Below are 25,252 nucleotides of genomic sequence, written 5' to 3' on the forward strand. Positions count from 1 at the left end.
ATAAGAGAGGATATTGGTGAAACCTAGCTGTAGTGGAAGACCCCATTGTATTGGAGATGCCAGTACATGGGATGATCACCAAGAACAGCAGTGGCAATGGAGTGGATTAACCTGAGCTTAGCGTGCTACAAAGGGCAGAGCTGGAAAAGTGATGTCAACCCTTTGGAGGAGTCGAGAAGATCATGTGTAGATCCCAGACATTGAAATAAGAAGCTGTGAAGTTGAAGTTGACTTGGAGACCACAAAATATTAAGGTATGGTTCCCATAGACTCAAATGTTTGAACAAGCCTATGGGAACCAGGGAGTAGAATGTTATGGTTTGTATATACTTGGGCCAGAGAGTGGCACTATTAAAAGGTGTAGCCCTGTTGGAGTAGGTGTGTCACTGTGGATGTGGGCTATAAGACCCTCACCCTAGCTGCCTGAAAGTTAGTTTTCCACCAGCAGCCTTCAGATGAAGATGTAGAACTCTCAGTTCTGCCTGCACCATGCCTGCCTGAATGCTGCCATGCTCCTGCCTTGATAATTATGAACTGAACCTCTGAACCTGTAAGCCAGCCCCAAATATATGTTGTCCTTTATAAGATTTGCCTTGGTGATGGTGTCTGTTCATAGCGGTAAAACTCTAAGACAATACCTGGCTACGTATCATGGTTAATTTGACCCATATGCCCAAGACTCATTTACAATTAATTTATTAAGACATGTAGATATCAAATGCATTGTTTATTAAATGATGGGGAGGATTCAAGAGACATTAAAAGGCTTCAAGATCCAGCTGCATAATCTTCAGAAATTGAGTGTTTGCTTTCCCCACAATTTGGTTCTGGATCCTCTCTCGAGTAGATCAGCATAGTTGTCCCACAACAGTCTCCTGTGTTTTGTGTAGTACTGTCACATGGCAGTCAGAGAGACCCTTCTAAAATGAATTGCTTCTGGACATCATTTGTCTTTAAGCTCTTTAAGAGTACTCCTGGTTACCCTCAGAAAAAATCCCAATGTCCTGAATTCTGTGATCAAGCTAGCTTATGACCCAGTTCCGGCTTCTGTGGTCAAGTGTGGGGCAGCAGGCTGTGAAATGGACCCTGATTCCTGGTTTATATAGGCCCAATCCCCAGGGACCCTAAAAGGGATGGCAGGTGCATTCCCAGTCTATTAGGAGATCAGGCCCCCTACAACCCTCTGTAGAGAGGTTTGAGACAGATCAGTCACAGCCCCAAACCCCTCCTCCACAGGTGAGGACATGACCACAGGTCACATGGGCTCAAGACAGATCAGTCATAGAAACAGGACCATCCCCCTGAATATGTAGATGAGGTCTCCACAAGCTCTCAAACCAAACCAATAGGAAGTACCTGCTGGCAGACACTGACCCATCCAAAAGCTGTATTTGAGAATCACATGCTCAAGATTCAAAGTGTGCAGGAATCATTCCATCACCTGAGAGCTTCTGTCATAAGAGCTGTAGCACTGCTGCTTGGGGAAGAGATCTGCTCTCCACCAGAAGCTCCCCTGCACCCCTCACTAGCTAGTCAGTCTCCTGCTGGCTCAGCCCAGCCTGAGCAATTAAAGCGGCAATGGCAGGAAGGAGCAGGACCAACAACAGAGGTGGTGGAAGCTGTTCCCCCTCCTGCCTGGGTTCTCTCCCCCCTCACCTGAACCCATGCACCTAGCTGGGTGAGAGGTCTCCATGGAGACCCAGGCTCCAGAGCCCCACGGTCAGGCCCATCTGTGATCTGTGTACTACTGTTACTATGCAGGTGCTTCTCTATTTCCTTTTTTTTTTTTTTTTTTTTTTGGACCGGACATTCCTTTGATCAAAATATTTGTGTCATGTCTTTTTCCCTCTTCTCATTTCAGATCATCATTTGGCTTCTTCCTATTAGTCTAGTTACTTTTTCTGTTACTGTGATAAAACACTCTGACCAAAAGCAAATTGGGGGAGGAAAGGATTTGTTTGGCTTACAGTTCCAGGTCACGGTCCACCGTTGATGGAAGCTAGGGCAGGAACTCAAGCAAGGACATAAAATAGAAGTCAGGGAGGAATTCTGCTTGCCGGCTAGTATGCTCGGGCTCAGTCTTCCCTAGCTCCCCATGAAACCCAGGGCCACCTGCCCAGGAAATGGTACCACACACAGTGGGCTAGGCTCTTTTACATTCATTAATAATCGAAGCAATCCCTCACAGACGTACCCACAAACAAACAACCCAATAAAAAGATAGTTATTGAAACCTTTCTCAGGTAAATCCAGGCAGTATCAAGTTGATAGTCAGTGCTAACTAGGGCGATCGCTACTTCAAGTCACACTGACATTTCACAGAAGAACCCGAGAAAGCAGAAGCCCAGGTTCCATCCCAGTCCTTTGGATTGGAATCATCCATAAAACAAGACTGTGTGATGCTTTAGCATATGAACGTCTGAGAAGTCAAGGTCTAGGAATTGTCCACCCATGCTCATCTTAGGGGCTGCCTCCATCTTGAGAACTCCTGTACCAGCGGTCTACCTAGTCTATGCTAGATGCCTTTCTCTGATTTCTTATCACCATATGTATTCTTCTCTACACATTATTTGATACGGTATACTATTGTGGGTTCTTCTATTCTGGTTAGTATATATTAGTTATTAAAAAAAAACTTTCTTGAGTAAATGTAAAGAACTGTCAGACCAAACAAAAGTCCAGGTAGACCATTGCTGCTTAGGAAACGTTTCTTCTGCTGTTCAATTTCTCTTAGACTTTCTCCATTTCTGGTTCTTGCTACAAGTTCCACTGTCAACAGCTCAGATCAAGGACACCCAGATCTCGCCATCCTCCTCAGACCAATTGCTGGAGACCTTTGAACAAAGAGCCTTCCAACTTCTAACATGGCTGTGTGTTCAACTCAGCCACTAAATAAAAACTTTAGATGCAGATGACACTTTTGAAGGGTCCCAACTTCAGTAGAAGTCCTGGCTTCATTTGGCTGAGTTTCCCGCAGGAACTCAACTTCTCTATTTGGGTGCAGTAGCTGAGGCTGCCCAGACCACTGTAAAAACCTCAAGCACATAGAGGAGGAGAAAGAGCGTTAGGAGAAGCCCAGGCAGGCACGTGGCCACTCAGAAACCTTGAACCATCAAATGTGGGTGTGACTTTCAGAAGCAAAACTAAAGGGGCTACTAGCCAGATCTCAGAATGGCCAGGAGTTTTCTCTAGAGACTGGCCAGCCCTGAGGGCAAAGAAAAACAAACAAAAGACACATTCTCCGGCCTCCTGAGTGAAACAAAGGCTCCACTGAGAACACTGGGAGAAGTAGTAAAAGCTGTTAAAGCCACAGAAATGGGGGCCCCTGTCTGAGGAGCCGGCATCTGGTTTCAATGTAAACATCCTTAAAATGTTTCCAGAAGGAATACACATTTGAATAACTGAGTATTAAAGTGACCCCTCCCCCAGGGATGTGGAAGGAAAATGCAGAGCCAGTAATATTCTTGCTCCTACCCAGTTTCGCCCTGAGTCCCCTTCACTGTTTAGACCTTTGTGGGGTACACTATGCACAGGAAAGCACTTCAAAAGAAAAGAAACAGAGCTGCCTGCAAAATCCAAGGCTTCCCAACTGGTATGTTTAGAAACTCACACACAAACTTCACACCGTGGGTAGAAGGCTCAGCCAGAGGCAGAAGTGAGGACGGATGGGGTGGAGAGGTGAGGGTCCCTGGCCTCAATGGCTTCTGTCTTGGAGTGCTTGCTGTTGGAAATCCTCATGATAAACTCTGTGGCTCTGAGACTGGAGAGCAGAGATGGAAAATCGGTGGTCATGACACAGTTTAGGGTGGGAGAGCAAACTATGTCTTTCCATAAGAGAGAACAAGCTAGGCGTGGTGATGGCGTGTGATTTTCATCCTGGCACTTAGGTGAGACAGGAGGATCACCATAAGTATAAGGCCAGTTTGGGCTATATAACAAGGATGCTGCCTCCAAGAGACAAACATAGAAAGGGCTTAACATAAAACTGGGTGTCCACATTTAGAAAATGTCTACCTGAGAACTGTGTCTGGGTCTGAGTAGCCATCACTGTTGGTATCAGGAATTGCCCTTAAGAGCGACACTGTTTGGCCACTATTGCCATGGCAACAGCCAGACATTCCCAGAAGACCTTTTGGCTCAATTCTCACCTCTACCTGGGAACCTGTAGGTCACATCCCAAATAAAAGGCAGATTCCCTGCCCCCTAGTTCTCTCTTTCTCTTCTTTCTCTCGCCCCTCCCCTTTGTCTCGTTCCCCCATTAAAATCTCACCAGGTGGAACCATGTTGGTTTGGTGTGCTCTTTCCCCACGGGTGCGGCCAATATTCTAATATTATTAACAACTGATATCTGATATTAATATCTGAGATTAAATAATAACAATCAACCCTTCAGAAGACACATGGTGCCACTTTGCTCCTTATCAACTACCCTATTCCATGGACCCAAGTGGGTCATCTAGTCTGACTTTCTGGTGCTCGTGTATACAAGCAGAGCCTTGAGGATAAGGAAGGGAAAAAAAAGGAAACTTCTCTCTCCTGATTGTGTGTTTATGTATATTCCAAATCCCAGAGCATAAACAGACAGCTGTAAGCATTATGATGAAGAGGTACATGTATACACCATGATCCCGCTTCTAACACACCAGCATCAGCACCAATCATTGATCAAGGTAGAAAATACAAGCATGTGAGTTGAGAGGTTTCGGCCAGTGAAGTATCTGCAGGAAGGACTTACGTTCCGATCACCAGCACCAATATAAAAAGCCAAGTGCGGTGCTGCACACCTGAAATCCCCAGGACAAATCAGCTATGGTTTCACTAAATGTTGCTTGTTGGAGCAGGGGTCAGCAAATTCTAATCAAATAGTAAAGTTCTCTCTGATTGGACAAGAGGATCCCTGGGGCTCCATGGACAGCCATTCTAGCCAAAAAATCAGTGAGCTCCAGGTCCAATGAGACATCACCCTGTCTTAAAAAAAAATTAGAACAGCGATTGAGCAGACACCTAATATCAGCCTTGGCCTGCACACATACCTATGTGTACACATGAACACATATACACAAAGCCTAAAAGGAAAAAAAGGGAAGAGAGGAGAAGGAAGGAGGGGAGGAGGAGAAGAAGGAGGAGAAGAGGAGGAGGGGAAGAAGAGGAGGAGGGGAAGAAGAGGAGGAGGGGAAGAAGAGGAAGGAGGAAAAGGAGAAGGGGAGGAGGAAGAAGAGTGGGGGAAGGAGGAGAAAGAGGGAAAAGGAGGAGGAGGGGAAGAAGGAGAAGGAGGAAGGGGAGAAGGGGAGAGGAGGAAGAGGAGGAGGAGGCAGAGGAGGAGAAGGAGGGAGGGGAGAAGGGAAGGAGGAGGAGGGGGAAAGAGGAAGAAAAGGGGAGGAAGAGAAGGAGGAGGAATAAGAAAAAGAGGAGAAGAAGAAGGAGAAGGAGGAGAAAGAAAGAGGAGGGGGAGGAGGAGGGGAAGGAGGAGGAGGAAAGAGAGCAAAGGCAATCTGGACTTGCCGTCTTATAGGCTTCCCCTTATCCCCCTCTTTTCCTTGTTCTTTAGAGTATTGTGACCTGAAAACGCTGCCCTGTATTGAGAATGAGAAGCTGGGCTGTTGGCCTGCCCCCATTCCCCCTGCAGAAGGGGCAGCTCAGTTCCCAGCCCAGATGGGGAGAGCACAGAGGCCAGCCCACACCACTGATCAGATCTGATCTGCCATTCAGTTAAAGTAAAAGACACAAGTGTCCCTCACCTAAAGATTCATCGAATGAGAACCCTGAAGAAGTGAAACATGTAAATACCAAGATGGCCACCAGCGTCCACAGCGTGAAGACAACTCTCAGCTGGTAAATATTTTGGTAAAACTGGTCAAGGGAACAACTCATCAGCTGGTGTTCTCTCAAATGAGGGAGCCACAGTATCTCAGCGATGAGAACATTACTCTCTGATTGGAATCTGCTGACCCCCAGCTCACACAAGCAGCATTTAGCGAAGCCGCGGCTGATGATGCTTCCCACTCACAGATGCTGTTTAACATCATGCAAATGACCAGCAGGGAGGACCATTAGGTTTATGTTCGTCTTTTGATTCTACACCGTTGGGTAAGATTTTATACCAATTTTTCATAGACTCTGAGGCAAAGCTGTCAGCCATTTCCAGGAACAAAATAGAATATACTTGTATAGCATTTCTAGAGTTAAAAAAAAATCCCACTTGTTAAGTACTGATAATAAGGGAACCCTTAGGGAGACTTAGTAACTGGGAATCCAGCTGGTGGCACGGCTTGGTGCCGAACACTCCTAAGACAAAGGCGTTTGCATAAGAAGAATACTATGAGGAAAAAAAGAACTATAAATGCCTTGGTTTTTCCCTGCTAATGGGCCAAGAACCTGAAGCTTGGTAGGTCAAAGGCCTTGGGGGGGGGAGCCTAATGCAAAAATAGACACGGAACTAAAGCTAGATGCTTATAGTTATACCCAAAGATAATGCATCTCTCGACCCTCAGCAGAGAGATTTCCTCCCCCTAGTAGATGGTGACTAGCAGAGACCAACAATTAGTCACTATGCAGAGCGAGCATAAGAGATTACAGAGTGCTCATCCCGAAACGGAACATCTACATCACACCTCTTCCCCGCATGGCTCAGGGGTCATTGAAGGAGAGGGGGTGACAAGATCGTAAGATGCAGAGGCCGCGGATGGCTACAGACAAGTGGTAGTGTTCAGCTGCACGCATTAGCTCACAGCAATTTTGATAGCAGATGCAGAGCCTGAGAAAGACCAAACTAGACAAGAGTCCAATATGGAGGGCTGAGGTGGTCAGGAAGTCCCTTCCCCAACTGAGAGTCTATTGGCAATTGCTAGCTGTTAGGACGAGGCCACAGTTGTCTTCGAGGTTTCAGACCCTGGGAGGCGACCCAAGCTCCAGGAGATGTCTCCCCATGCTCATGCTGGCACTGCTAAGGGGACTCAAAGGGGAAGGAGAGGGAAGAGAGCACATCAAGTTGGGAGGAAATAGTAGTTACAGAGGATGAACTGAAGGGGAAACAATAGGGGGTGGACTTGACCAAAACATCTCATGTGTATATATGAAATTCTCAATCGATAAAAATGAGCGTTCTCCGCAGAAAAACCAACCCTGGCTCTCACTGGCAGTGGTAATGGTAAGTAAGGTGCACCCACCCATCCCTGCCTTCAAGCCTCTTTGCCATTCAGCAGTAGCCTGTATCTCCAGTGCGGTCTCACACTGTCCCACACTCCAGTCTTACTGGACTCGATCCCGTTTTGGTTATGTCCCTTCTCCCATCTCTGACCTGTTGTGGCCTCTTCCCATTTGTACCAAGCCAGGGGTGATGGAGCAAGCCTTTACTCCCAGCATGCTGGAGACAGGCCGAAGCAGACAGATCCCTGTGAGTAGCAGGCCCATCTGGAGTACAGAACCGGTTCGAGGATGGCCGGAGCTATGTAGAGAGACACTGTCTCAAAAAGCCAAGCCAAATTAAACCAGTCAAACAAACAGAATCTTCCCAGAGCCAGACTGCTTAGGGCGGAGTTCCAGGTGACCACACAGTCGCTGTACCATGGTGGGCATGTGTATTAATCTCTGGGGTCTGCGTTTCATCATCTACAATTAGAGCTAGTATTATCAAATGAGCTTGATGTGAGAGGTGAGACGGTTTTTCTGAAACAGAGCCAGATCCACCCAACCCCCTCCAGCTCCCTGGAGCTGTCATCTATGCAGCTCACTATTGGGCTAGCCAGGGGTAGCCTGCATGAGGCCCAGAGGCCAAATACGGTAGAAAGTAGCTGGGAATTCTGCCTAACAAAGAAATTGTACGCTTACTTAAAATTTTTTGAGATTTTTTTTTTGAAACTTTGCAAAGGATATTATGTCACAAGTTCAAAGGTTAGTCATCCCTTCTTGGGTAGATTTTTTTCTTGAGTGGGGAGGCCACTTCAGCAGGGTTCTCATAGTTATCCATCGATAATAATTAATATTTGTATCCATTAATTCTGACTTTAAACTTGGCTTAAATGATTAAATATGAATGTATATGGCCAAACATCTAATATGCAGCTTACATATTGCCCCACTTCTTCACTTCTACACCGTACTAGGAGACTAACTTGATGGAGTTGGGGTGACATTCCTCCACACTCTTTCACATGGAGCTGTCTGGCCATTGTCTCTCCTTGACGCCTGTTGCCCTCTCAGCCTGTGGGCTTCTCAAATTCATTATCAGGGAGCAGGTCCTAGAACAAGAGGCTAAGCAGATAGGACTTACTGGGACTGAGATCCCAGGAGATTTGACACGGTCATCTGTTCCCTGCTGGGACACTGAAAGTGGCTCTCATGCCCTTGTACCTAAGGGAGAGCTCCATATAAGGGAAGGCCAAGCAGGCCTGTGAAGCTGCCTGAAGTGTTTCCTGAGGCTGTGTAGCCTCCAGCCTGAGGGAGGGAGCGGCACCTCTGGCAAGGATTCCAGCACACTTCATCCAACTCCAGCCATAACAAAGCATCAATTGTTAAACTCCAGAGCACCCAGCTTCTTGGGGCGGTAAAAGCCCACATTCTGTCTTTTTACTAGCTCAGGGGCAGTTGGCTTTCTTGCACTGTTTTGGATGGAGTCATAACACAAATAAACTACATTCTGGCCTCTGAATGTATGAAACCCAAAACTGGAGTACAGTGTGGTCACTGTCCAGCAATTTAGATGGCCGTGTAAATCAAGTGCAGAAGCCAGGAGCCTGACAGCTGCCCCTGGAAGGCTCCTGAGACTGAGAGAAAGGCTCTTAGGAAGTCTTTACTGTTGGCCACTTTCCCCCTCAGTGTGTTTACTGCTCACAATTCAAAGACCTTTGCCTGTTGTTCCTTTTTCTTTTTAATTGTTGCTAAAAATCTAGTAGCCAAGGGTAAGAAGATGGTTTGGTGGTAAAAATCTTCTCATAGAAATGTGAGGACCTGAGTTCAGACTCCCCAACATCTACATAAAAAGCCAAGTGAGCAGAGAGTCTGTAATCCCAGCTCTGGGAGAGGTAGAGACAAGAAGATCCCTCCTGTTGGCTGCCCAAACTGCCTAGCCACATTGGCAAGCTCCGGGCCAGCCAGGGACCCTCTCTCTGAAAACATAAGGTGGAGAAGCTGTTGAGCTGCATACCTGACATGGACCTCAGGCCCTGTCATACGTGTGCACAAGTATGAACACATGTCCATTCTAAAATGGTCTGGCAGCTGAATACCATGTTGTACATCTAAGTAGGACTGAGGCTAGGAGAGGTGCGAGCAATTTATACTTTGCCACTCCCCTCTGGCTCTCCTTGAGATCAAGTAGGTATATGTGTATGACATGCTCATGCTTGCGTGTACACACATCATAACACACAAGAACACATACCTCCTAACACGCACCCTGTAACACACACAACATAACACACACACAGGGGTGGGGCATGGGGGTCACCAGAGGTGACTTCAGAGGTTTAGGAAGGAAAGAATTTAGGCAGCATCCCCTCAGCCAAGAAATTACCTCTGAGAAGAAGGGAGAAGCACAGACTACACGTTCCATCAATGGGTGTGGTGGTGTGCACATGATAGAAACCTTTGGTCCTCTTGAGCCTCAAACTCCAACCTTTCCCTGAGGACTAGAGCAGGTGGAGTCCAAGAGGCCATGAGGTCCTGATGTAAACCTTCTATTCTCTCCAACTCAAAATTCAAAACCTTTCTCCAAAGACTGTGACAGGTAGCATCCCAGAGACTGCCAGGTCCTGACGTTACTGTGAGAACACTGGCCGTTCTCATAACATCCCTGGAGTCTGCTACTGAAATGCAGCAAGCACAGTGAAGGTCTCTGGGGAAGAGGGAGACACCAACCGTAATTTCCTTGCTTTATTTCCATTGAGATGATAACACGGTAGCTTGTGAGTTTAGCTCTTCTAGCCTTCAAAGTCCTTATGAATTCATAAACAACACGGTCTAGCAGAGACCCACCAACCTGCTGACAACCTTCTGCTTCAAAGAAGAAAGAAGCTGAGGCAGAGATATGGGGAGGCTGGCCAGCTGCGCAGTGAGCGATACTCTGACTGGCGAGACCGTTCTTCATCCCGGCGAGTGTCTGGACTGAGAGAAACATGTTCTGTGCTCTGCCCTTTATCATGGTTCCTATTCTGATTATTCTTGAAATGACTGTAATTTTTAGGTAGAAATTACAGTCTTTGCTCTTTAACCATTTCTCCCATTATTCGTGTACACTTTCCCCTCTCTTTACACTGTGAGGGTAATTTAAATGTATTGCTTCCCGATAACGATTTAATGCCAGTGTCCAGCTCCACGGTTATTGACCATCTCATCAGAATTTTACTTGTGCTCCTGGATTTCTAGCCTTCAGACTCAGGATCTATTTTGCATTTCTATTGTACTTTGTCTGTTTCTCCCCCCATCCCTATGTCCCTGCGGTTTTCTATTTCTGCTTTTACAAAGGTCAACTAGGACACAAACGAAAGAACACACTCATAGATCAAGAATGGTGAAGAAGTGGAAGGGGAAGCCCTGGGTCCTGCTAAGACTGAACCCCCAGTGAACTAGACTGTTGGGGAGAGGGCAGCAATGGGGGGAGGGTTGGGAGGGAACACCCATAAGGAAGGGAGGGGGAGGGGATGTTTGCCCGAAACCGGGAAAGGAATAACACTGGAAATGTATATAAGAGGGGTTGGGGATTTAGCTCAGTGGTAGAGCGCTTGCTTAGCAAGCGCAAGGCCCCTGGTTCAGTCCCCAGCTCTGAAAAAAAAAAAAAAAAAAAAAAAAAAAAAAAGAAATGTATATAAGAAATACTCAAGTTAATAATAAAAAAAAAAAAAGAATGGTGAAGAATACACTTTGTCATTTGCTGGAGTTATTCAGTAATCATTGCTGAGTTTTTGCGACAAGAAATATGCTAACTCTTGATGCTGGGGACAGAAACACAAACAAGAGTTGTCTCTGACTGTCAAAGTGCATGTGTGTAAATGTGTACCCAGTTACATATCGAGAAGGCCATGTTCAGGGGCTGGAGAGACGGCTCGGTTGGAGAAGTGCTTGCTCTGCAAGCATGAGGACCTAAGTTCGGATCCCCAAGCGTTCACATGCAAGGCTAAACAAAGCAGCATAGTTTGTAACCACAGTCATGGGGAGGTGGAGACAGGTAGATTCCTGGGATTTACTGACTAGCCAGCCCGGCCTAGTTCCAGGCTAATTCCAAGTCAAGTGAGAGATGCTGTTTCAAAACAAACAGACAGCAACAAGAAGATGTACAGTGTCTGAGGGATGACACACAAAGTGGACCTCTGGCCTCCATACGCCTGGGCACAAACACATGCATGCCCATGTATACAGGAACACACACATACACCAATTACATGTTAGGAGTAGGTATCGTACGTAGCTCAGTGGTAGAGCATTTGCCTGATGAGTCGAATTCAAGTCTCAAACCTGGGGGAAATCTCTACCATTCATAATCATAATCCCAATGCAAGGAAGAAAGTGTCAATTTTCATTAAAAAGACCTAAATCAGGGGTTGGGGATTTAGCTCAGTGGTAGAGCGCTTGCCCAGCAAGCACAAGGCCCTGGGTTCAGTCCCCAGCTCCGAAAAAAAAAAGAAAAGAAAAAAAAAAAAGACCTAAATCTTGGGGGGGGGCTGGAGAGATGGCTTAGAGGTGAAGAGCATTGGCTGCTCTTCAGAGGATCCAAGTTCAATCTCCAGCCAGGGTATGGTGGCTCACAACCATCTATAATGAGTTCTGGTGCCCCCTTCTGGCCTGCAAGCATACATGCAGGCAGAATGCTGTATACATAATAAATTAATACATCTTTTTAAAAAGGGCTTACATCTCAAGAGAGAATTGAGAACGCTGTGCATTTCCATTTGTTTACTTCCCGCATCTACAATAGATGTGTGCAGCACCTTTTCTACTAATTCTAAGAACAGCCGTCATTTTCACAGTTGGTTTTCAATGTAATTCTTTAAATAAAGTAAGGGCTCCCTAATCTGTACCTCAGCAGCCACACTCAGGATGTGGCTGGCCTTTTCAATGCTTGTCTTTTACGTCTGTGGACAGCAGAGGAAGAGTGGGGGTGTGATAAGCTCACAATCACCCCTGGGGGGCCACTACCCAGGCTGCAGATTTAGTGTAGCCCCTTGAATCAACCTATGTGGAAAACCACTCCAGGGGAGTGTAGACACTTGTGTCACAGATCCAGAGGAGTATAAATAGTTGTGTCACAGATCCAGAGGAGTATAGACACTTGTGTCACAGATCCAGAGGAGTATAAATACTTGTGTCACAGATCCAGAGGAGTATAGACACTTGTGTTACAGACTTTTTCTTCTTAGACCCATCTATCTGGCAAGTGGATGGAACCACATTTCTTGAAGTGCATTTATGGAAAATCCCCCTTTCCCTCGCTCTTGCTCGGGAGAGTCTCTAAAGCGGGCAGGTAGAGAAATGAGGGTCGAGGAACGACAGGTTGGCTGTCTTATAGGGGAGTAGCTGTGTCGGTACAAGGTGCAGGAGACATTCTCCTTTCTTGCCTCTCTGTGCTCCCCCTGCCCCGCCCCCAGCTCTGCCGTTCCCTCCAGGAGATCATGGGCTGTATGGCATCGTGTTTTCTAGTTCAGGGTGCACACTGCCTCTTGTTCGAGTCTTTCTGAGAAGTCAGAGGAGCTACAGCGGGGCTGTGCTCAAGACGCTCTTCCTCTGCTCTCCACAGATGTCTTTTAATCTTCCCTCTCCCAAATATGACAGGCATAAGTCAAAAATAGAAGCAAAGTTAACCGTGCAAGGGCTCAGCATATGGTTATGTGGTCTGGGTCAAAGGAATATATTCGTATTACAAACACCCTGTAAACCGGAGACTTACAAACTCAATGGTAACGGTCAAGGTCTGTGTGAGACCCTACAGAACAAAGACAAATGATCACATCACATGCTATGGGAGAAGGGAAGTCTCAGTCGCTAGAATTCAGACATTTATTCTCTCATTGAGTATTGGACGTGGGCTAAGCCTTGTCCTAGGTGCCGAAGGTGAGGATAAAATTGAAAGCAGAATATGGTTCTTGCTCTCAAAATAAACATGTGCATGTGGTGTATATGTGTTTTTAAAGAGCACACAAATGGGCTGGAAAGATGGTTCAGGGCGTAAGCTGCATACAAATGAGGACATGAGTTTAGATTCCCTAGCACCCGCTGCTTGTGGTATGAGCCCCTCTAATGCCAGCAACTGGGGAACAGAAACAGGTGTATCCCCAGGACTTATTGCCTAGGCAACTGGGGAGCTCCAGGTCAATTAATGAAGCACCCTGTCTCAAAAAAAAAAAAAAGAAAAAAAGATGGAGAATGACCAAGGAGGACATATGACTTCAACCTCTACCTTCTGCAGGATAATGCGCAGGTGAACACATGCTCCTCACACACGGACATGCCCACTCTTATGGTACACACATGTGCACACTATAAACTAACAACTATGATACAAAGCAAAAAAGTGTGCATGTCCTTAAGAAAGTCTTCAAACTTCCCAGTGGTTCCCAGCGAGCTTAGGGAGAGGTGTTGTGTCCTTGTGGCTGTCATTATTTGACTCTGACGGATGTCTCTCTGCCATCAGGATTCCATAGGAAGACACAGGGAGTAGGCGATGAGAAATTGAATACCCAAATCTCTCTACCATGTTTCTGCAGTCACAAAAATCTATGCAAGCTGGGCTTCAGAACTAAACCTAAATGATCAGACTGACAGGACCTACAAGAGTGTTAATCAGGCCTGGGGAGATTGCTCAGTCTATAGAGTTCCTGCTATGCAGGCACAAGGATCTGGGTTTGAATCCCCAGAATCCATGTAAAAATCCAGGAGCAGTAATATGCTCCTGTAACTCCAGCACTGGCGGGGGAGGGGAGGCAGAGTCAGGCCCAGCCATCAAAAAGTCTCAAATATACAGGTGAACAGAGATACAGGAGACACACCTGATGTCAACCACCGGGCTCCACATGCATGCACAGTCTAGATGCATACATACTCACAGGCACCCATGTACGCACACCTACACTAACAAGTACGCACATCACAAAGATTAAAAATTTAATAAGATAAATCAGATTTCATTTCAACCAAAATTTCTGCCCTTCAAAAGGCAACACTATAAAAGTAAGCATATAAGTGGGAGGCCTGAAAAAAAATATATATATATAAAATTGTATAAGTATTATATATATAGTATTTATATGTGTTATATATAGTACATATTATATATGTACATATTACATATCTATCAATGTTGTGTAACATGTAACATGTATGTGTAACATGGTATGTATAACATATATAGAAAGATGATGTCTTTACTTATTTTCTGATTGTTTTGATAATATAATCTGACAAAAACAACTCCAAAGAGAAGGGCTTATACTGGCTCACAGATCAAGAACACATTCCATCATGGTGAGGGCCTGCAGATGACAAGAGCTTGAGGGAACTGGTCACATCACATCCACAGTCAGGAAGCAGAAAGCACCAGGTGGTCATGCTTAGCTCACGTTCTCCTTGTTAGACAATCCAGGACAATCTAGGAAATGGTGGTGCCCACTTTCGGTGTGGATCCTCCCACCTTGTTTAACCTAGTCAATATCATTCCTCACAGGCATGCGCAGAGGTTAACTAGTCCCTCCCGGTTATGCCTGGAGATGTGTGATTCCAAAGCCTTGACAACTAATAATAACCCTCGCTGACAAATGGGGAAAATGTAGATCTGTCAAAGGACTCCTATTTAAAAGACGTCATTGAAAGGCACTGCACTGAGGAAGGACATGAAGGGGCAGGCAAGGTGGTTCAGCAGATAAAGGTATTTGCCATCAAACCTGAGCATCTGAGTTCAACCCCTAGACTTATGTAATGTACCCTAAAGTCCACACGCACACACACACACACACACACACACACACACACACACACACACAGTTTTAACAAGAATGTGCCAATGCACAAGGGCCCGGATGCAATCTTTGCTGTTGACGTGTGAAAAACCCACAGGAGTGAGTTGTATTTCAGGTTTTCCAGAATGAGTAGAGCAGAAGGAAACAAACCCACAGGTCAGAACCAAATGTCCACACGCTTGAGGAACAAAAGTACTATTGCATTCCGATGACAGGAGTGTAGATGCATACCAGCATTTGGAAAAAAGATGTCACTCGATGATGTAGCACGTTGCTCCCAGGTGTGCATCTAGGAGTGGTGGAAACAATATTTACAAAAAGATGTGCTAAAGAATATTCACAGCAGCTCTATTCAAAATAATTCCATATGGAATCTCAAGATGAATCAAATGAAGGAGGATAGAATCCCATACTGGAGAGGACTTAGCCAGGTACAAGTGGGAGATGCATGATTCTCTATGACATCACTATGTATTAGTGAGAGATGGGTGGGTCTCTATGACATCACTATGTACTGATGAGAGATGGGTGGCCTCTATGACATCACCCTGAGTGAAAGAATTTAGATTCAGAACATTGTACTTCCTGATTCTAGAACAATGACAGAGTCACAACACTGGGATGACCTGTAGGCACGATCTGGTTTTACACCACAGCTATAGAGTGTAGGTAGCTGCCAAAGTTCTGCAGAATAAATGCTTAAGATCTGAATGAATTCTCAGTCCAATTTCAAAAGCTTAACTGAGTAAAGCAAAAGGCCAGTGCTGTCTTGAATGACATAGGCCCTGCCACCTCACCATCCACCTCCCCATCCTTCTTCCCATCCTCCTCCCCAGCCACCTCCCCAGCCACCTCCCCATCCACCTCCCCCTCCACCTCCCCAGCCACCTCCCCAGCCACCTCCCCAGCCACCTCCCCCTCCACCTCCCCAGCCACCTCCCCAGCCACCTCCCCATCCTCCTCTCCCTCCATCTCCCCATCCTCCTCCCCAGCCACCTCCCCAGCCACCTCCCCATCCTCCTCTCCCTCCATCTCCCCATCCTCCTCCCCAGCCACCTCCCCAGCCACCTCCCCCATCCTCCTCTCCTCCATCTCCCCATCCTCCTCCCCATCCACCTCCCCAGACACCTCCCCAGACACCTCCCCCTCTAACTCCCCATCCTCCTCCCCAGCTACCTCCCCATCCTTTACATTATTGCTATCCTCTGTGTTACCCACTCCACAGGAGCCGTGCTGGCCCTCTTGTGTCTTGAGTATACCCAGCAGTCTCCTGACTCAGGGACAAGCCCTTGGTGTTGTCTCTGTCGAGTACAGTCTTTCCCAACCTTCCTAATGCTGAGACTCTTCAATACAGCTGCCGTGCTGACCTCCAGCCATAAAATTATCCTCATTGCTACTGCATAGCTCTAACCTGCTACTGTTGTGAATCACAATGTCAATACCTTTGTTTTTCAACGGTCTTAGGTGACCCCTGTGAAAGGGCCATTCGACACACACCCCCAAAGGCGTTGCACCCCAAAGGTTGAGAACCACTGTCTAGATTCGATTCATACACCTACACAACTTGTTTCTCTCCTGCTATTGGATGTGCACAAACAGCACGCTAGCAAAGACTCCTTCCTCAGCCATTCTATCTAGACTACAAGTGTTCCCCACTCCTTCCTATCCGAACACACTCGAGTTGGCCACAGCACTCATCAACACCTAATGCATAAAAATGTCCATTACACCGGTCTCTACTGTCTACCTGTGTCCTCTGGAATGGGGACCTCAGCAGCAGCGACTTTCATTTGCCAATGTTTCCTGAGCAGCTAGTACCGTCTCAGGCCCGGAGGAAGGGTCTGTGAAGCAGTTACTGAACGAGTACAGGAGCACGTGAGTAGGAGGTGACGGTAGAACAGATGAAAGCCATCACCTTTTGCTTTTTAAAACTGAATCTTCTCTTTCACATGACAAGTCGGAACACTGCATTTTAAGATCCAGATAAAATGAATAGCAGATGTGTTGTAGGAAAAATAAACAGCCTACTTCAAAGAACCCTGTGATACTTTCCAGGACCTGTGTAGCCAGCTCAGACACATGTTTTAAGATGAGAAGTGGAACAGGCTGGTGTATGAGGCTGTCTTTTGTGTGCGGGCTGGAAGTTCCTGGGGCAGAGACGCCCTGTGGTGACCGAGTCCTACAGTCTCTCCCTGTGGTGACCGAGTCCTACAGTCTCTCCCTGTGGTGACCGAGTCCTACAGTCCCTCCCTGGGGTGACCGAGTCCTACAGTCTCTCCCTGGGGTGACCGAGTCCTACAGTCTCTCCCTGTGGTGACCGAGTCCTACAGTCTCTCCCTGTGGTGACCGAGTCCTACAGTCTCTCCCTGGGGTGACCGAGTCCTACAGTCTCTCCCTGCGGTGACCGAGTCCTACAGTCTCTCCCCTGTGGTGACCGAGTCCCAGTCCCTCCCTGTGGTGACCGAGTCCCACAGTCTCTCCCTGGGGTGACCGAGTCCCACAGTCTCTCCCTGTGGTGACCGAGTCCTACAGTCCCTCCCTGTGGTGACCGAGTCCTACAGTCTCTCCCTGGGGTGACCGAGTCCTACAGTCTCTCCCTGTGGTGACCGAGTCCCACAGTCTCTCCCTGTGGTGACCGAGTCCCACAGTCTCTCCCCTAGGGTGACCGAGTCCCACAGTCTCCCCTGGGGTGACCGAGTCCTACAGTCTCTCCCTGGGGTGACCGAGTCCTACAGTCTCTCCCTGTGGTGACCGAGTCCTACAGTCTCTCCCTGGGGTGACCGAGTCCTACAGTCTCTCCCTGGGGTGACCGAGTCCTACAGTCTCTCCCTGGGGTGACCGAGTCCTACAGTCTCTCCCTGTGGTGACCGAGTCCTACAGTCCCTCCCTGTGGTGACTGAGTCCTACAGTCTCTCCCTGGGGTGACCGAGTCCCGTGGTCCTTCCCTGGACCAACGCTGAGACTGGCTGTACAGCAGCCACAGTCAGAATGGGATGCCCGGAAGTTATTGAAATTGTCTAATACAAACTAAGGGGGCTGACGGGCTTCCCGAGTTTCAACCTGGTCTCATGGTGTGGGCTGGCTCTGGATCCCAAAACTAGTTTCTGTCACCCTTCAGTAACCTTAAGTGATCAGGTAAAAGTTCATGCTCCCTCAACAAGAGTAGAGAGGGCTCAACTAGAATAGGCTCAAGATCCCTCTCCAGATCTTAAATGTTTGATTCTGCAGCATACATGCCTCTAGATCACTGAAGCACTCACCAGTTGTAACATCTACATTAAATTAGAAAAACAGACATGTTATGGGCTGGAGAAAGGGCCCGGTGGTAAGAACGCCGAATGTTCTTGCAGAGAACCCAGGTTTGATTCCCAACACCTGTGTGGTGGCTTGCAAACGTCTGTAACTCCAGTTCCAGGAGATTTGACACCTTCAGGTCTCTGTGGACATTGTATGTACAATGCCCAGATATATGTGCAGGCAAGAATATCCATACACATAAAAAATTAAGGGGGATGCATACTATATACATACATGCACATTACATATATGTGTGTGTGTGTGTGTGTGTATGTGTGTGTGTGTGTGTGTGTGTGTGTGTGTGTGTGTGTGAATCCTGTCAGGTGTCATGCTGGGAGCTCAGAACAGCTGCACCTTTGTGCACAGGAAGTAGAGAACACCTCACCATCCACAGGACACAGGGCTCAATAAACTGGCAGACACGTAATGAAGAAAAACAGCTCACTGGTTACAGGGGCAGAATTCAAGTGTCTGGTGCTGAGCGGTTGTGTGGCTCTGGCTGGCTGTTCAACACTTCTGGGCCTGTGTAAAAGAGACTAGTCTGAGAGTTCAGTTCTCTGGAAACAAAGTGTCCAATAATTTCTGTGTTCCTAGTAACTATTCTCTGTTTTCCTTTGGAGGCTATATTCCTTTAAAGCTAAAACAGCAAGACTGCCATGGGGCATGTTTTCCTAAGTACAACATTTAAAAATGCTGCCATCCAAACATTGAATACTGCATAGAAATGTGACTGGTGTTTGCATGTGGGCTAAGTCGTGACCCTGAGACCTTGATAATGGCCACGACTTAGGCCTAACTATTTTTGCCAATTTCCTAATTTCTCTGAATAAAGATAAATTTACTATCTTTATTTCTGTCTATTTCTCAAGAAGAAGGAGCCAATCCCAAAGCCTTGCCTGAACTCTTCTGACTTCCGTAGGCGGAGGGCAACCGTGAGAAAACAGAAAATGAAGACTCAATGTTTCCCAGAGCTTTGTCTTTATCTTTAAAGGGAAAATGGGTCCCTGTCTCCCAGGCAAATGCAAGGCCATATAGGAAAAGTGCACAGCATAGCCAGCAAGATGGCTCAGTGTGCAAAAGTGCTTACCATACAACCCTGATGGCCTGAGTGGAAAGAGAGGATAGAGTCCTGAAAGCTGTCCTTGTTCTATAGGCAAGTACCATGGTACATATGCCTCACACTCAACCACTTATATCATATACAAACACATAATAATAATAATAATAATAATAATAATAATAATAATGATAATAATAAATAACAAAATTCACACAGAAAATATACTATCTTCAATTTTATGTTTCATAAGCAATTCTTATATGAAGGACATTTTCTGTTCAGACGGCAACTGTATAATGACTGTGACTCTTACTTTCTAGACGATTCAGTCAAGAATTTTCACACGCTAACACCATACTTAGCAAATTGTTGTTACCAGGTCTCAGACTTTGGGGGTGGGGTGGGGCTGGAGCACCTAAATGCAACATCTTGGGGGAAAACCCAGTTAGAACAAAACTCTCAGTTAGATGGAGGCTGCCCATTTAAACAGAAACCACCTGGTTGAGCAGGTCTCTCTGTTGGTTCTTCAGGAAAAGCAAGCTTTGGAGTCCAGTGGATGAACCTTCAACAGGTTTCCAAAACAATGTGGTGTCAAACTTCACTATAATTATGTCCTGTGATAGACAGACTGGATTCTTGTTGGCCTGTCAATCACTTCAGTAAGTGGATCCAGCTAAGCTGTGCACAGCCCCAAATCCGTCATGATCCCACCTCTCTTCCGCCATCCACTCCACGGGTCTGGCTTCCTTCTGGCCAACATAGCTCCATGCACCATCTCAGCAGACAGTGGTAGCCGCTCCCCTTCAACCATGTCTCTTTTCAAACACACTCTGGCAGTGTCAGTGACACTTCCTTGCACGATGCAGCCAGATCTTCCCCTTGGCCTCATGGCTGTGGAGTCAGTGAGTCCATTAATTACTTCCCTCAAGATTTTTAAAAGACATGGTCCCAGCTATGTTAGCATGGAATCCCCTGGCCACTTTCTCTCAGCTGTGGTGAGCACTCAGGGTCCCTGGGAGATTGGTTCTTCACATTGTTCACCCTGACCATCGGTCCTTATACCTTTTGTGACTCTGTAATGAGATGACTCCCCTTGGGAGCCCTTGAGCTTGTTTTTCCTGATCCAGAATAGTCACCACTTGTCTTCTTAATGTAATGTCTTGGATTTGGAATGAGAAGGGATACATCTTGGCCTCTCCCAGATAAGGAGATTAAAGGATATGGCATGCTGTCGTCATGGTCAGTTTTCATAAAGATGTTAAAGATTAGAATGACTAAGCTTCATGCGCTGATGATATGCACACACTGAGCCATGGCTCGCCTCACTAAGGCTCTATAACCGCTTCTTGTACATGGTTGGCTCTTTGCCTGTGCAGCGTGTTCCCAGCAATGCAGTCAAGGGGAGAAAGGGTTTCTACAACCCTCTGAAAGGGAAGGGACTATTCACTATACCTCTGTTCTCAGCTCCCACCAAAACAAGGACAATTCTTTTTGTTTGGTTGGTTTTCATTTTTGTTTTTTATGGCAGGGTCTCTTATAGCTTATAGCCTAGGCTTGTTTTGAACTTGCTATGCAGCTGACGATGACCTTGAACTCCTGATCAATCAGCTTCTGCCCATCAAGTCTTGGGATCACAGGCATACACGACTTATGCCCAGTCAGGGTGCCTCCCCTTGTTTGGATTATCACCTAGCCAGGGTGACTAAATGGAGTTTGATTATTGCTCATTTGTCTTAGATATATTAACCATTCTCCCATAATGAATCCATGCCCTTCATTATGCATGCCTTCCAATAAGCTAGCACATTTGATTTACGTGTAAAGGATCTATGGCTCCTATGCTCACTATCCTTACAGGGTTGGGGGATGGGGGAGACAAAGATTTGTTCTGTGTCATGTATTTATTCCCATGCCCATCCATAAAGGGATACATTTTGAGTCATTCCTTTTGTTTTGCCCCAGTTCCTATTTCTCATATAGACGAACATTTAGCAAGGCAAAACACAAGGGATTTGAACCCTGTTGATTGCCTATGAAGAGGCCTGAGCCTGAGTGGTTGGTGGTTTTCCAGATTTTAAGAACCAGTGTGAATTTGGCCCAGAGCCCATGAGCAGGCAATGACCTCAGCACAGACTAAAGATAACCACCGTGGGAGAAATATCTGCTTGGCTTTCCTTACATTTGGCCCTAGTCCCTAACGTTTGAAAACCAGGGGGATGCCCCATCCTCCCAAGCCCATTGCATACAAACAGAAAGTGAACTCAGATTCTCATGCTAAAACCAAGGAAACAGTGGCTCCTTTTCTGCTTCTCTTCCTCATTCTGATATCAGCATGGTGGGCAAGTGCAGACTTCTACCACGCCTTGGACCAGTACCAATGGGCACCCCCAGAAAAGTCATTACACATAAGTCAACTTGGATACCATCTTCCTTTTCCCTCCCCGCCCCCACCAAAGCACATTCATAAAGAGTACATTGTGGGGCTGGGGACATGGCTCAGTGATTAAGAGCACTGACTGCTCTTCCAGAGGTCCTGAGTTCAATCCCAGCAACCACATGGTGGCTCACAGCTGTCTGTTAACAGGATCCAGTGCCCTCTTCTGGTGTGTCTGAAGACAGCTACAGTCTACACATAAATAACTAAGAAATAAATCTTTTTAAAAAAGAGTATGTTGTGAAGTGAATATAAAGTGTGTATGTGTGCACATACGTGTAACATTTAAGTATGATATGTGTAGGATATAGTGTTTAGAAATACATCGTGAGCACCATTCCCTTCCCCATCCAAAAAAACCGCAGAGTGGGTTAAGGAAAAGCAATTTTTTTTTTTTTTTTTGGTCTTTCCACCGTTCAGAATCTCCCAAATGGCAGCAAATTCACAAGGTGGATCAGTTTTGAGAAGCAACTTTTTAATCATACATCAAGAAACTAAGACATCATAGCTTCACTCCATGGTTGACTTCTGTGCAGCTGTGGGCATTTCATTCATCTCTGCTGGACCCAGGTCCACAGCTTTACAATGGAAATTGTTCTGCTCTAGCCTCAGTGTGGCTGGATGACATGGTTTGACCTGGGATACTATTTTAGCCCATGAAGCTGCATTTAAAACAGAGTCCCTAGACGTAGGAAGTTTCAGGAACATGGATTCCTATTCTCCTCAGAGGATTCATTGGTTAAGTATACAAATACACACACACACACACACACACACACACACACACACACACACACACAAGAACCCTCGTTCTACTTAAGTTCAAGTTGTCATAGAGAAATGTCAATATGCAGGCCTGGAGGACTATAGCTAGAAACCAAAAGAAGAAACCAGGTGGCTCAAAAGATCAGATGACTTCAACTACAGAGAAGAAGCTTGTCGTGTGTCTGGTCTCCCCCAAGGCAACAATTGGAAAGTCAAGTGTTCTCATCTATCCTCTTGGAAAACAGCCTGGCCTACCAATCTCATGCTTGGAAAGACATTTTCCCCCAGGTCACTTGAGTAATATAACTGTGACACAACAGAAATGAAGATGCTTCTGTCTGTTTCTCCTGAGGTAAAGATGACTGAGTTCATTACACGGCCTGACGATGACTAGGTGGACGGGCCTTCTCTCCACAGCCACAAATGCCCTTGTCCATACTTCCAAACAACCCAGGAGTTAGACAATGTTAACAAATTGGAAATAGGAAGAGAGAAATTTTCTTTTCTCTTGCTCCTCTGCCGCAACTAGTCAACTTCCGTATATGAAGCTGCTGAAAATATCAGTGGTTAATGCGTATGAAATCAAAATCTTGTAGAAACTACTTAGCAAGAAACTACTCTTGTCTCTTCATACATTCTTTTTTTATTCACACTGCATCCCAATCACAGCAACCCTCCCTTCTCTCCTCCCTTCACCCCTTCACTTCTCCTTAGAGAAGCCCCCACTCTTGCACAAGACTCTCTGAGCACTGCCTGTTGTTTGACTGTGGGTCTTTGCATATGTTTCCATCTGTTGGTGAATGAAGCCTCTCAGGAGACAGCTAGGTTAGGTTCCTGTCTACAAGCATAGCAAAGTATTATTAATAGTGTCAGGGGTTGGTTCTCTGCCATGGGATGGGTCTCAAGTTGAGCCAGTCCCTTCCTCAGTCTCTGCTCCATCTTTAGCCCTGAGCATCTTGTAGGTGGGACAATTTGTGGGTTGAAGGTTTTGTAGATGAGTTGATGTTCCCTTCCTTCCACTGTAAGTCCTATCTGGCTACACAAAGCGGCCACTTCAGTCTCGTTACCCCTGCTGATAAGAATCTGAGCTAGGGTCACCCCATAGACTTCCCATAGCCTCTCTTATCCCAGTAGAACAAAATGGTAGCCTACAGAATGGAAAAAGGTCTTCACCAACTCTACATCTGACAGAGGACTTAATATCCAAAATATATATAGAACTTAAGAAATTAGACATCAACAAATCAAGTAACCCAACTTAAAAATGGGATACAGAGCTAAACAGAGAATTCTCTACAGAGGATTCTTGAATGGTGGAGAGGCCAAGGAGCACTTAAAGAAATATTCAGGGGTTGGGGATTTAGCTCAGTGGTAGAGCGCTTGCCTAGGAAGCGCAAGGCCCTGGGTTCGGTCCCCAGCTCCGAAAAAAAAAAAAAGAAATATTCAACATCCTTGGTTATTAGGGAAATCAAAATGACTCTGAGATTCTATCATATACCTGTCAGAATGGCTAAGATCAAAAGCTCATGTGACAGCACATCCTGGCGAGGTTATGGAGCAAGGGAAACACTCTTCCATTGCTGGTGAGAATACAAACTTACACAACTACTTTGGAAATCAGTTTGATGCTTTCTCAGAAAAATGATAATAGTTCTACCCCAGGACCCAGCTATACCACTCCTGGATTTATACCCAAATGATGCCCTACTATACCACAGGGACACTTGTTTAGCTATGTTCATAGCAGCTTTTTTGTCATCACCAGAAACTGGAAGCAACCCAGATATCCATCAACCAAAGAATGGATAAAGAAAATGTAGTATATCTATACAATAGAATGCTATTCAGCTATTAAGAACAAAGACATCACAAGATTTGCAATCAAATGCATGTGACTTGAGGATATTATCCTAAGTGAAGTAACACAGACTCAGAAAGACACATATGGTATATAACCAATTATAATTGAGCATTAACCATAAAGGGCAGGAAAACCATGATACAATCCACAGACCCAAAGAAACTGGGTAATAAAGGGGCCCAAGGGAGGATGTCTGAAGCTCACTCAGAAGGGGAAACAAAACAGTCATAAGAGATGGATGAAGAGAGGGAACTGGATGGGAGATGGGGTGAGGAAGGGTCCGGGGATGCTGATCAGGTGTGGAGGGAAACTGGAGAGGGCTGGGACCGGGAATGGAAATCAGTGTGGGGGGAGCACTCTTTGTACTTTCTTTTTCTTTTTTTTTCTTTTTCTTGGAGCTGAGAACCGAACCCAGGGCCTTGCGCTTACGAGGCAAGCGCTCTACCACTGAGCTAAATTCCCAACCCCTCTTTGTACTTTCTAAAGAACTTCTAACTCCAAATATTAAGATTCCTAGATTCGACAGAACTACCTTTGAAGAGAGGAACATAGTATATCTAACCTATAATGTGGTAGACATTCAAATGTGATCACTTTAAACACCTGAAATTTGGTAAGTTAGTTAGGACAACTAAGGAAATACAACTTAATATCATTAAACTGTAATGAGCTTAAGTTGAAGTGGGCACGTGCCAAATGGCTGCCTGTTAGCCCAGTTCTGTTTAAGCTTCAGTGTTTGGTTGTAATCTATTCTTTCCTTACTGGCTCCAGGCTGCCATTTATGGTGCATTACTTACTCCTAAGTGGTCATCTGGATTGATCCGTCAAGATAAAGCTGAAAGGGAAAAAATGACTACACAATTAAGAAAACATTTAAAGCTACTGCAGGGGGA

The 25,252-nt window shown here is 46.0% G+C and overlaps 1 protein-coding gene across 2 annotated transcripts in view; it reads right to left on the reverse strand.

The window, feature by feature from the left end:
• LOC116901640 (paralemmin-2) overlaps positions 1–25,252 on the reverse strand; it is a 278,561-nt gene that overhangs the window by 169,175 nt on the left and 84,134 nt on the right. The window contains exon 1 of one of the 2 annotated variants that reach the window (XM_032903747.1): positions 18,625–19,442. The exons of the other annotated variant lie outside the window; for it this stretch is intronic. Within the exon in view, the coding sequence (XP_032759638.1) occupies positions 18,625–18,627 (3 nt within the window). The 5' untranslated portion in view covers positions 18,628–19,442. Of the gene's footprint in view, positions 1–18,624; positions 19,443–25,252 lie in introns of those variants that run through there. 2 annotated transcript variants of the gene reach the window in all.

The sequence above is a fragment of the Rattus rattus genome, chromosome 1, assembly GCF_011064425.1.
Source record: "Rattus rattus isolate New Zealand chromosome 1, Rrattus_CSIRO_v1, whole genome shotgun sequence".
In the NCBI taxonomy this organism is placed as follows: Eukaryota; Metazoa; Chordata; class Mammalia; order Rodentia; family Muridae; genus Rattus; species Rattus rattus.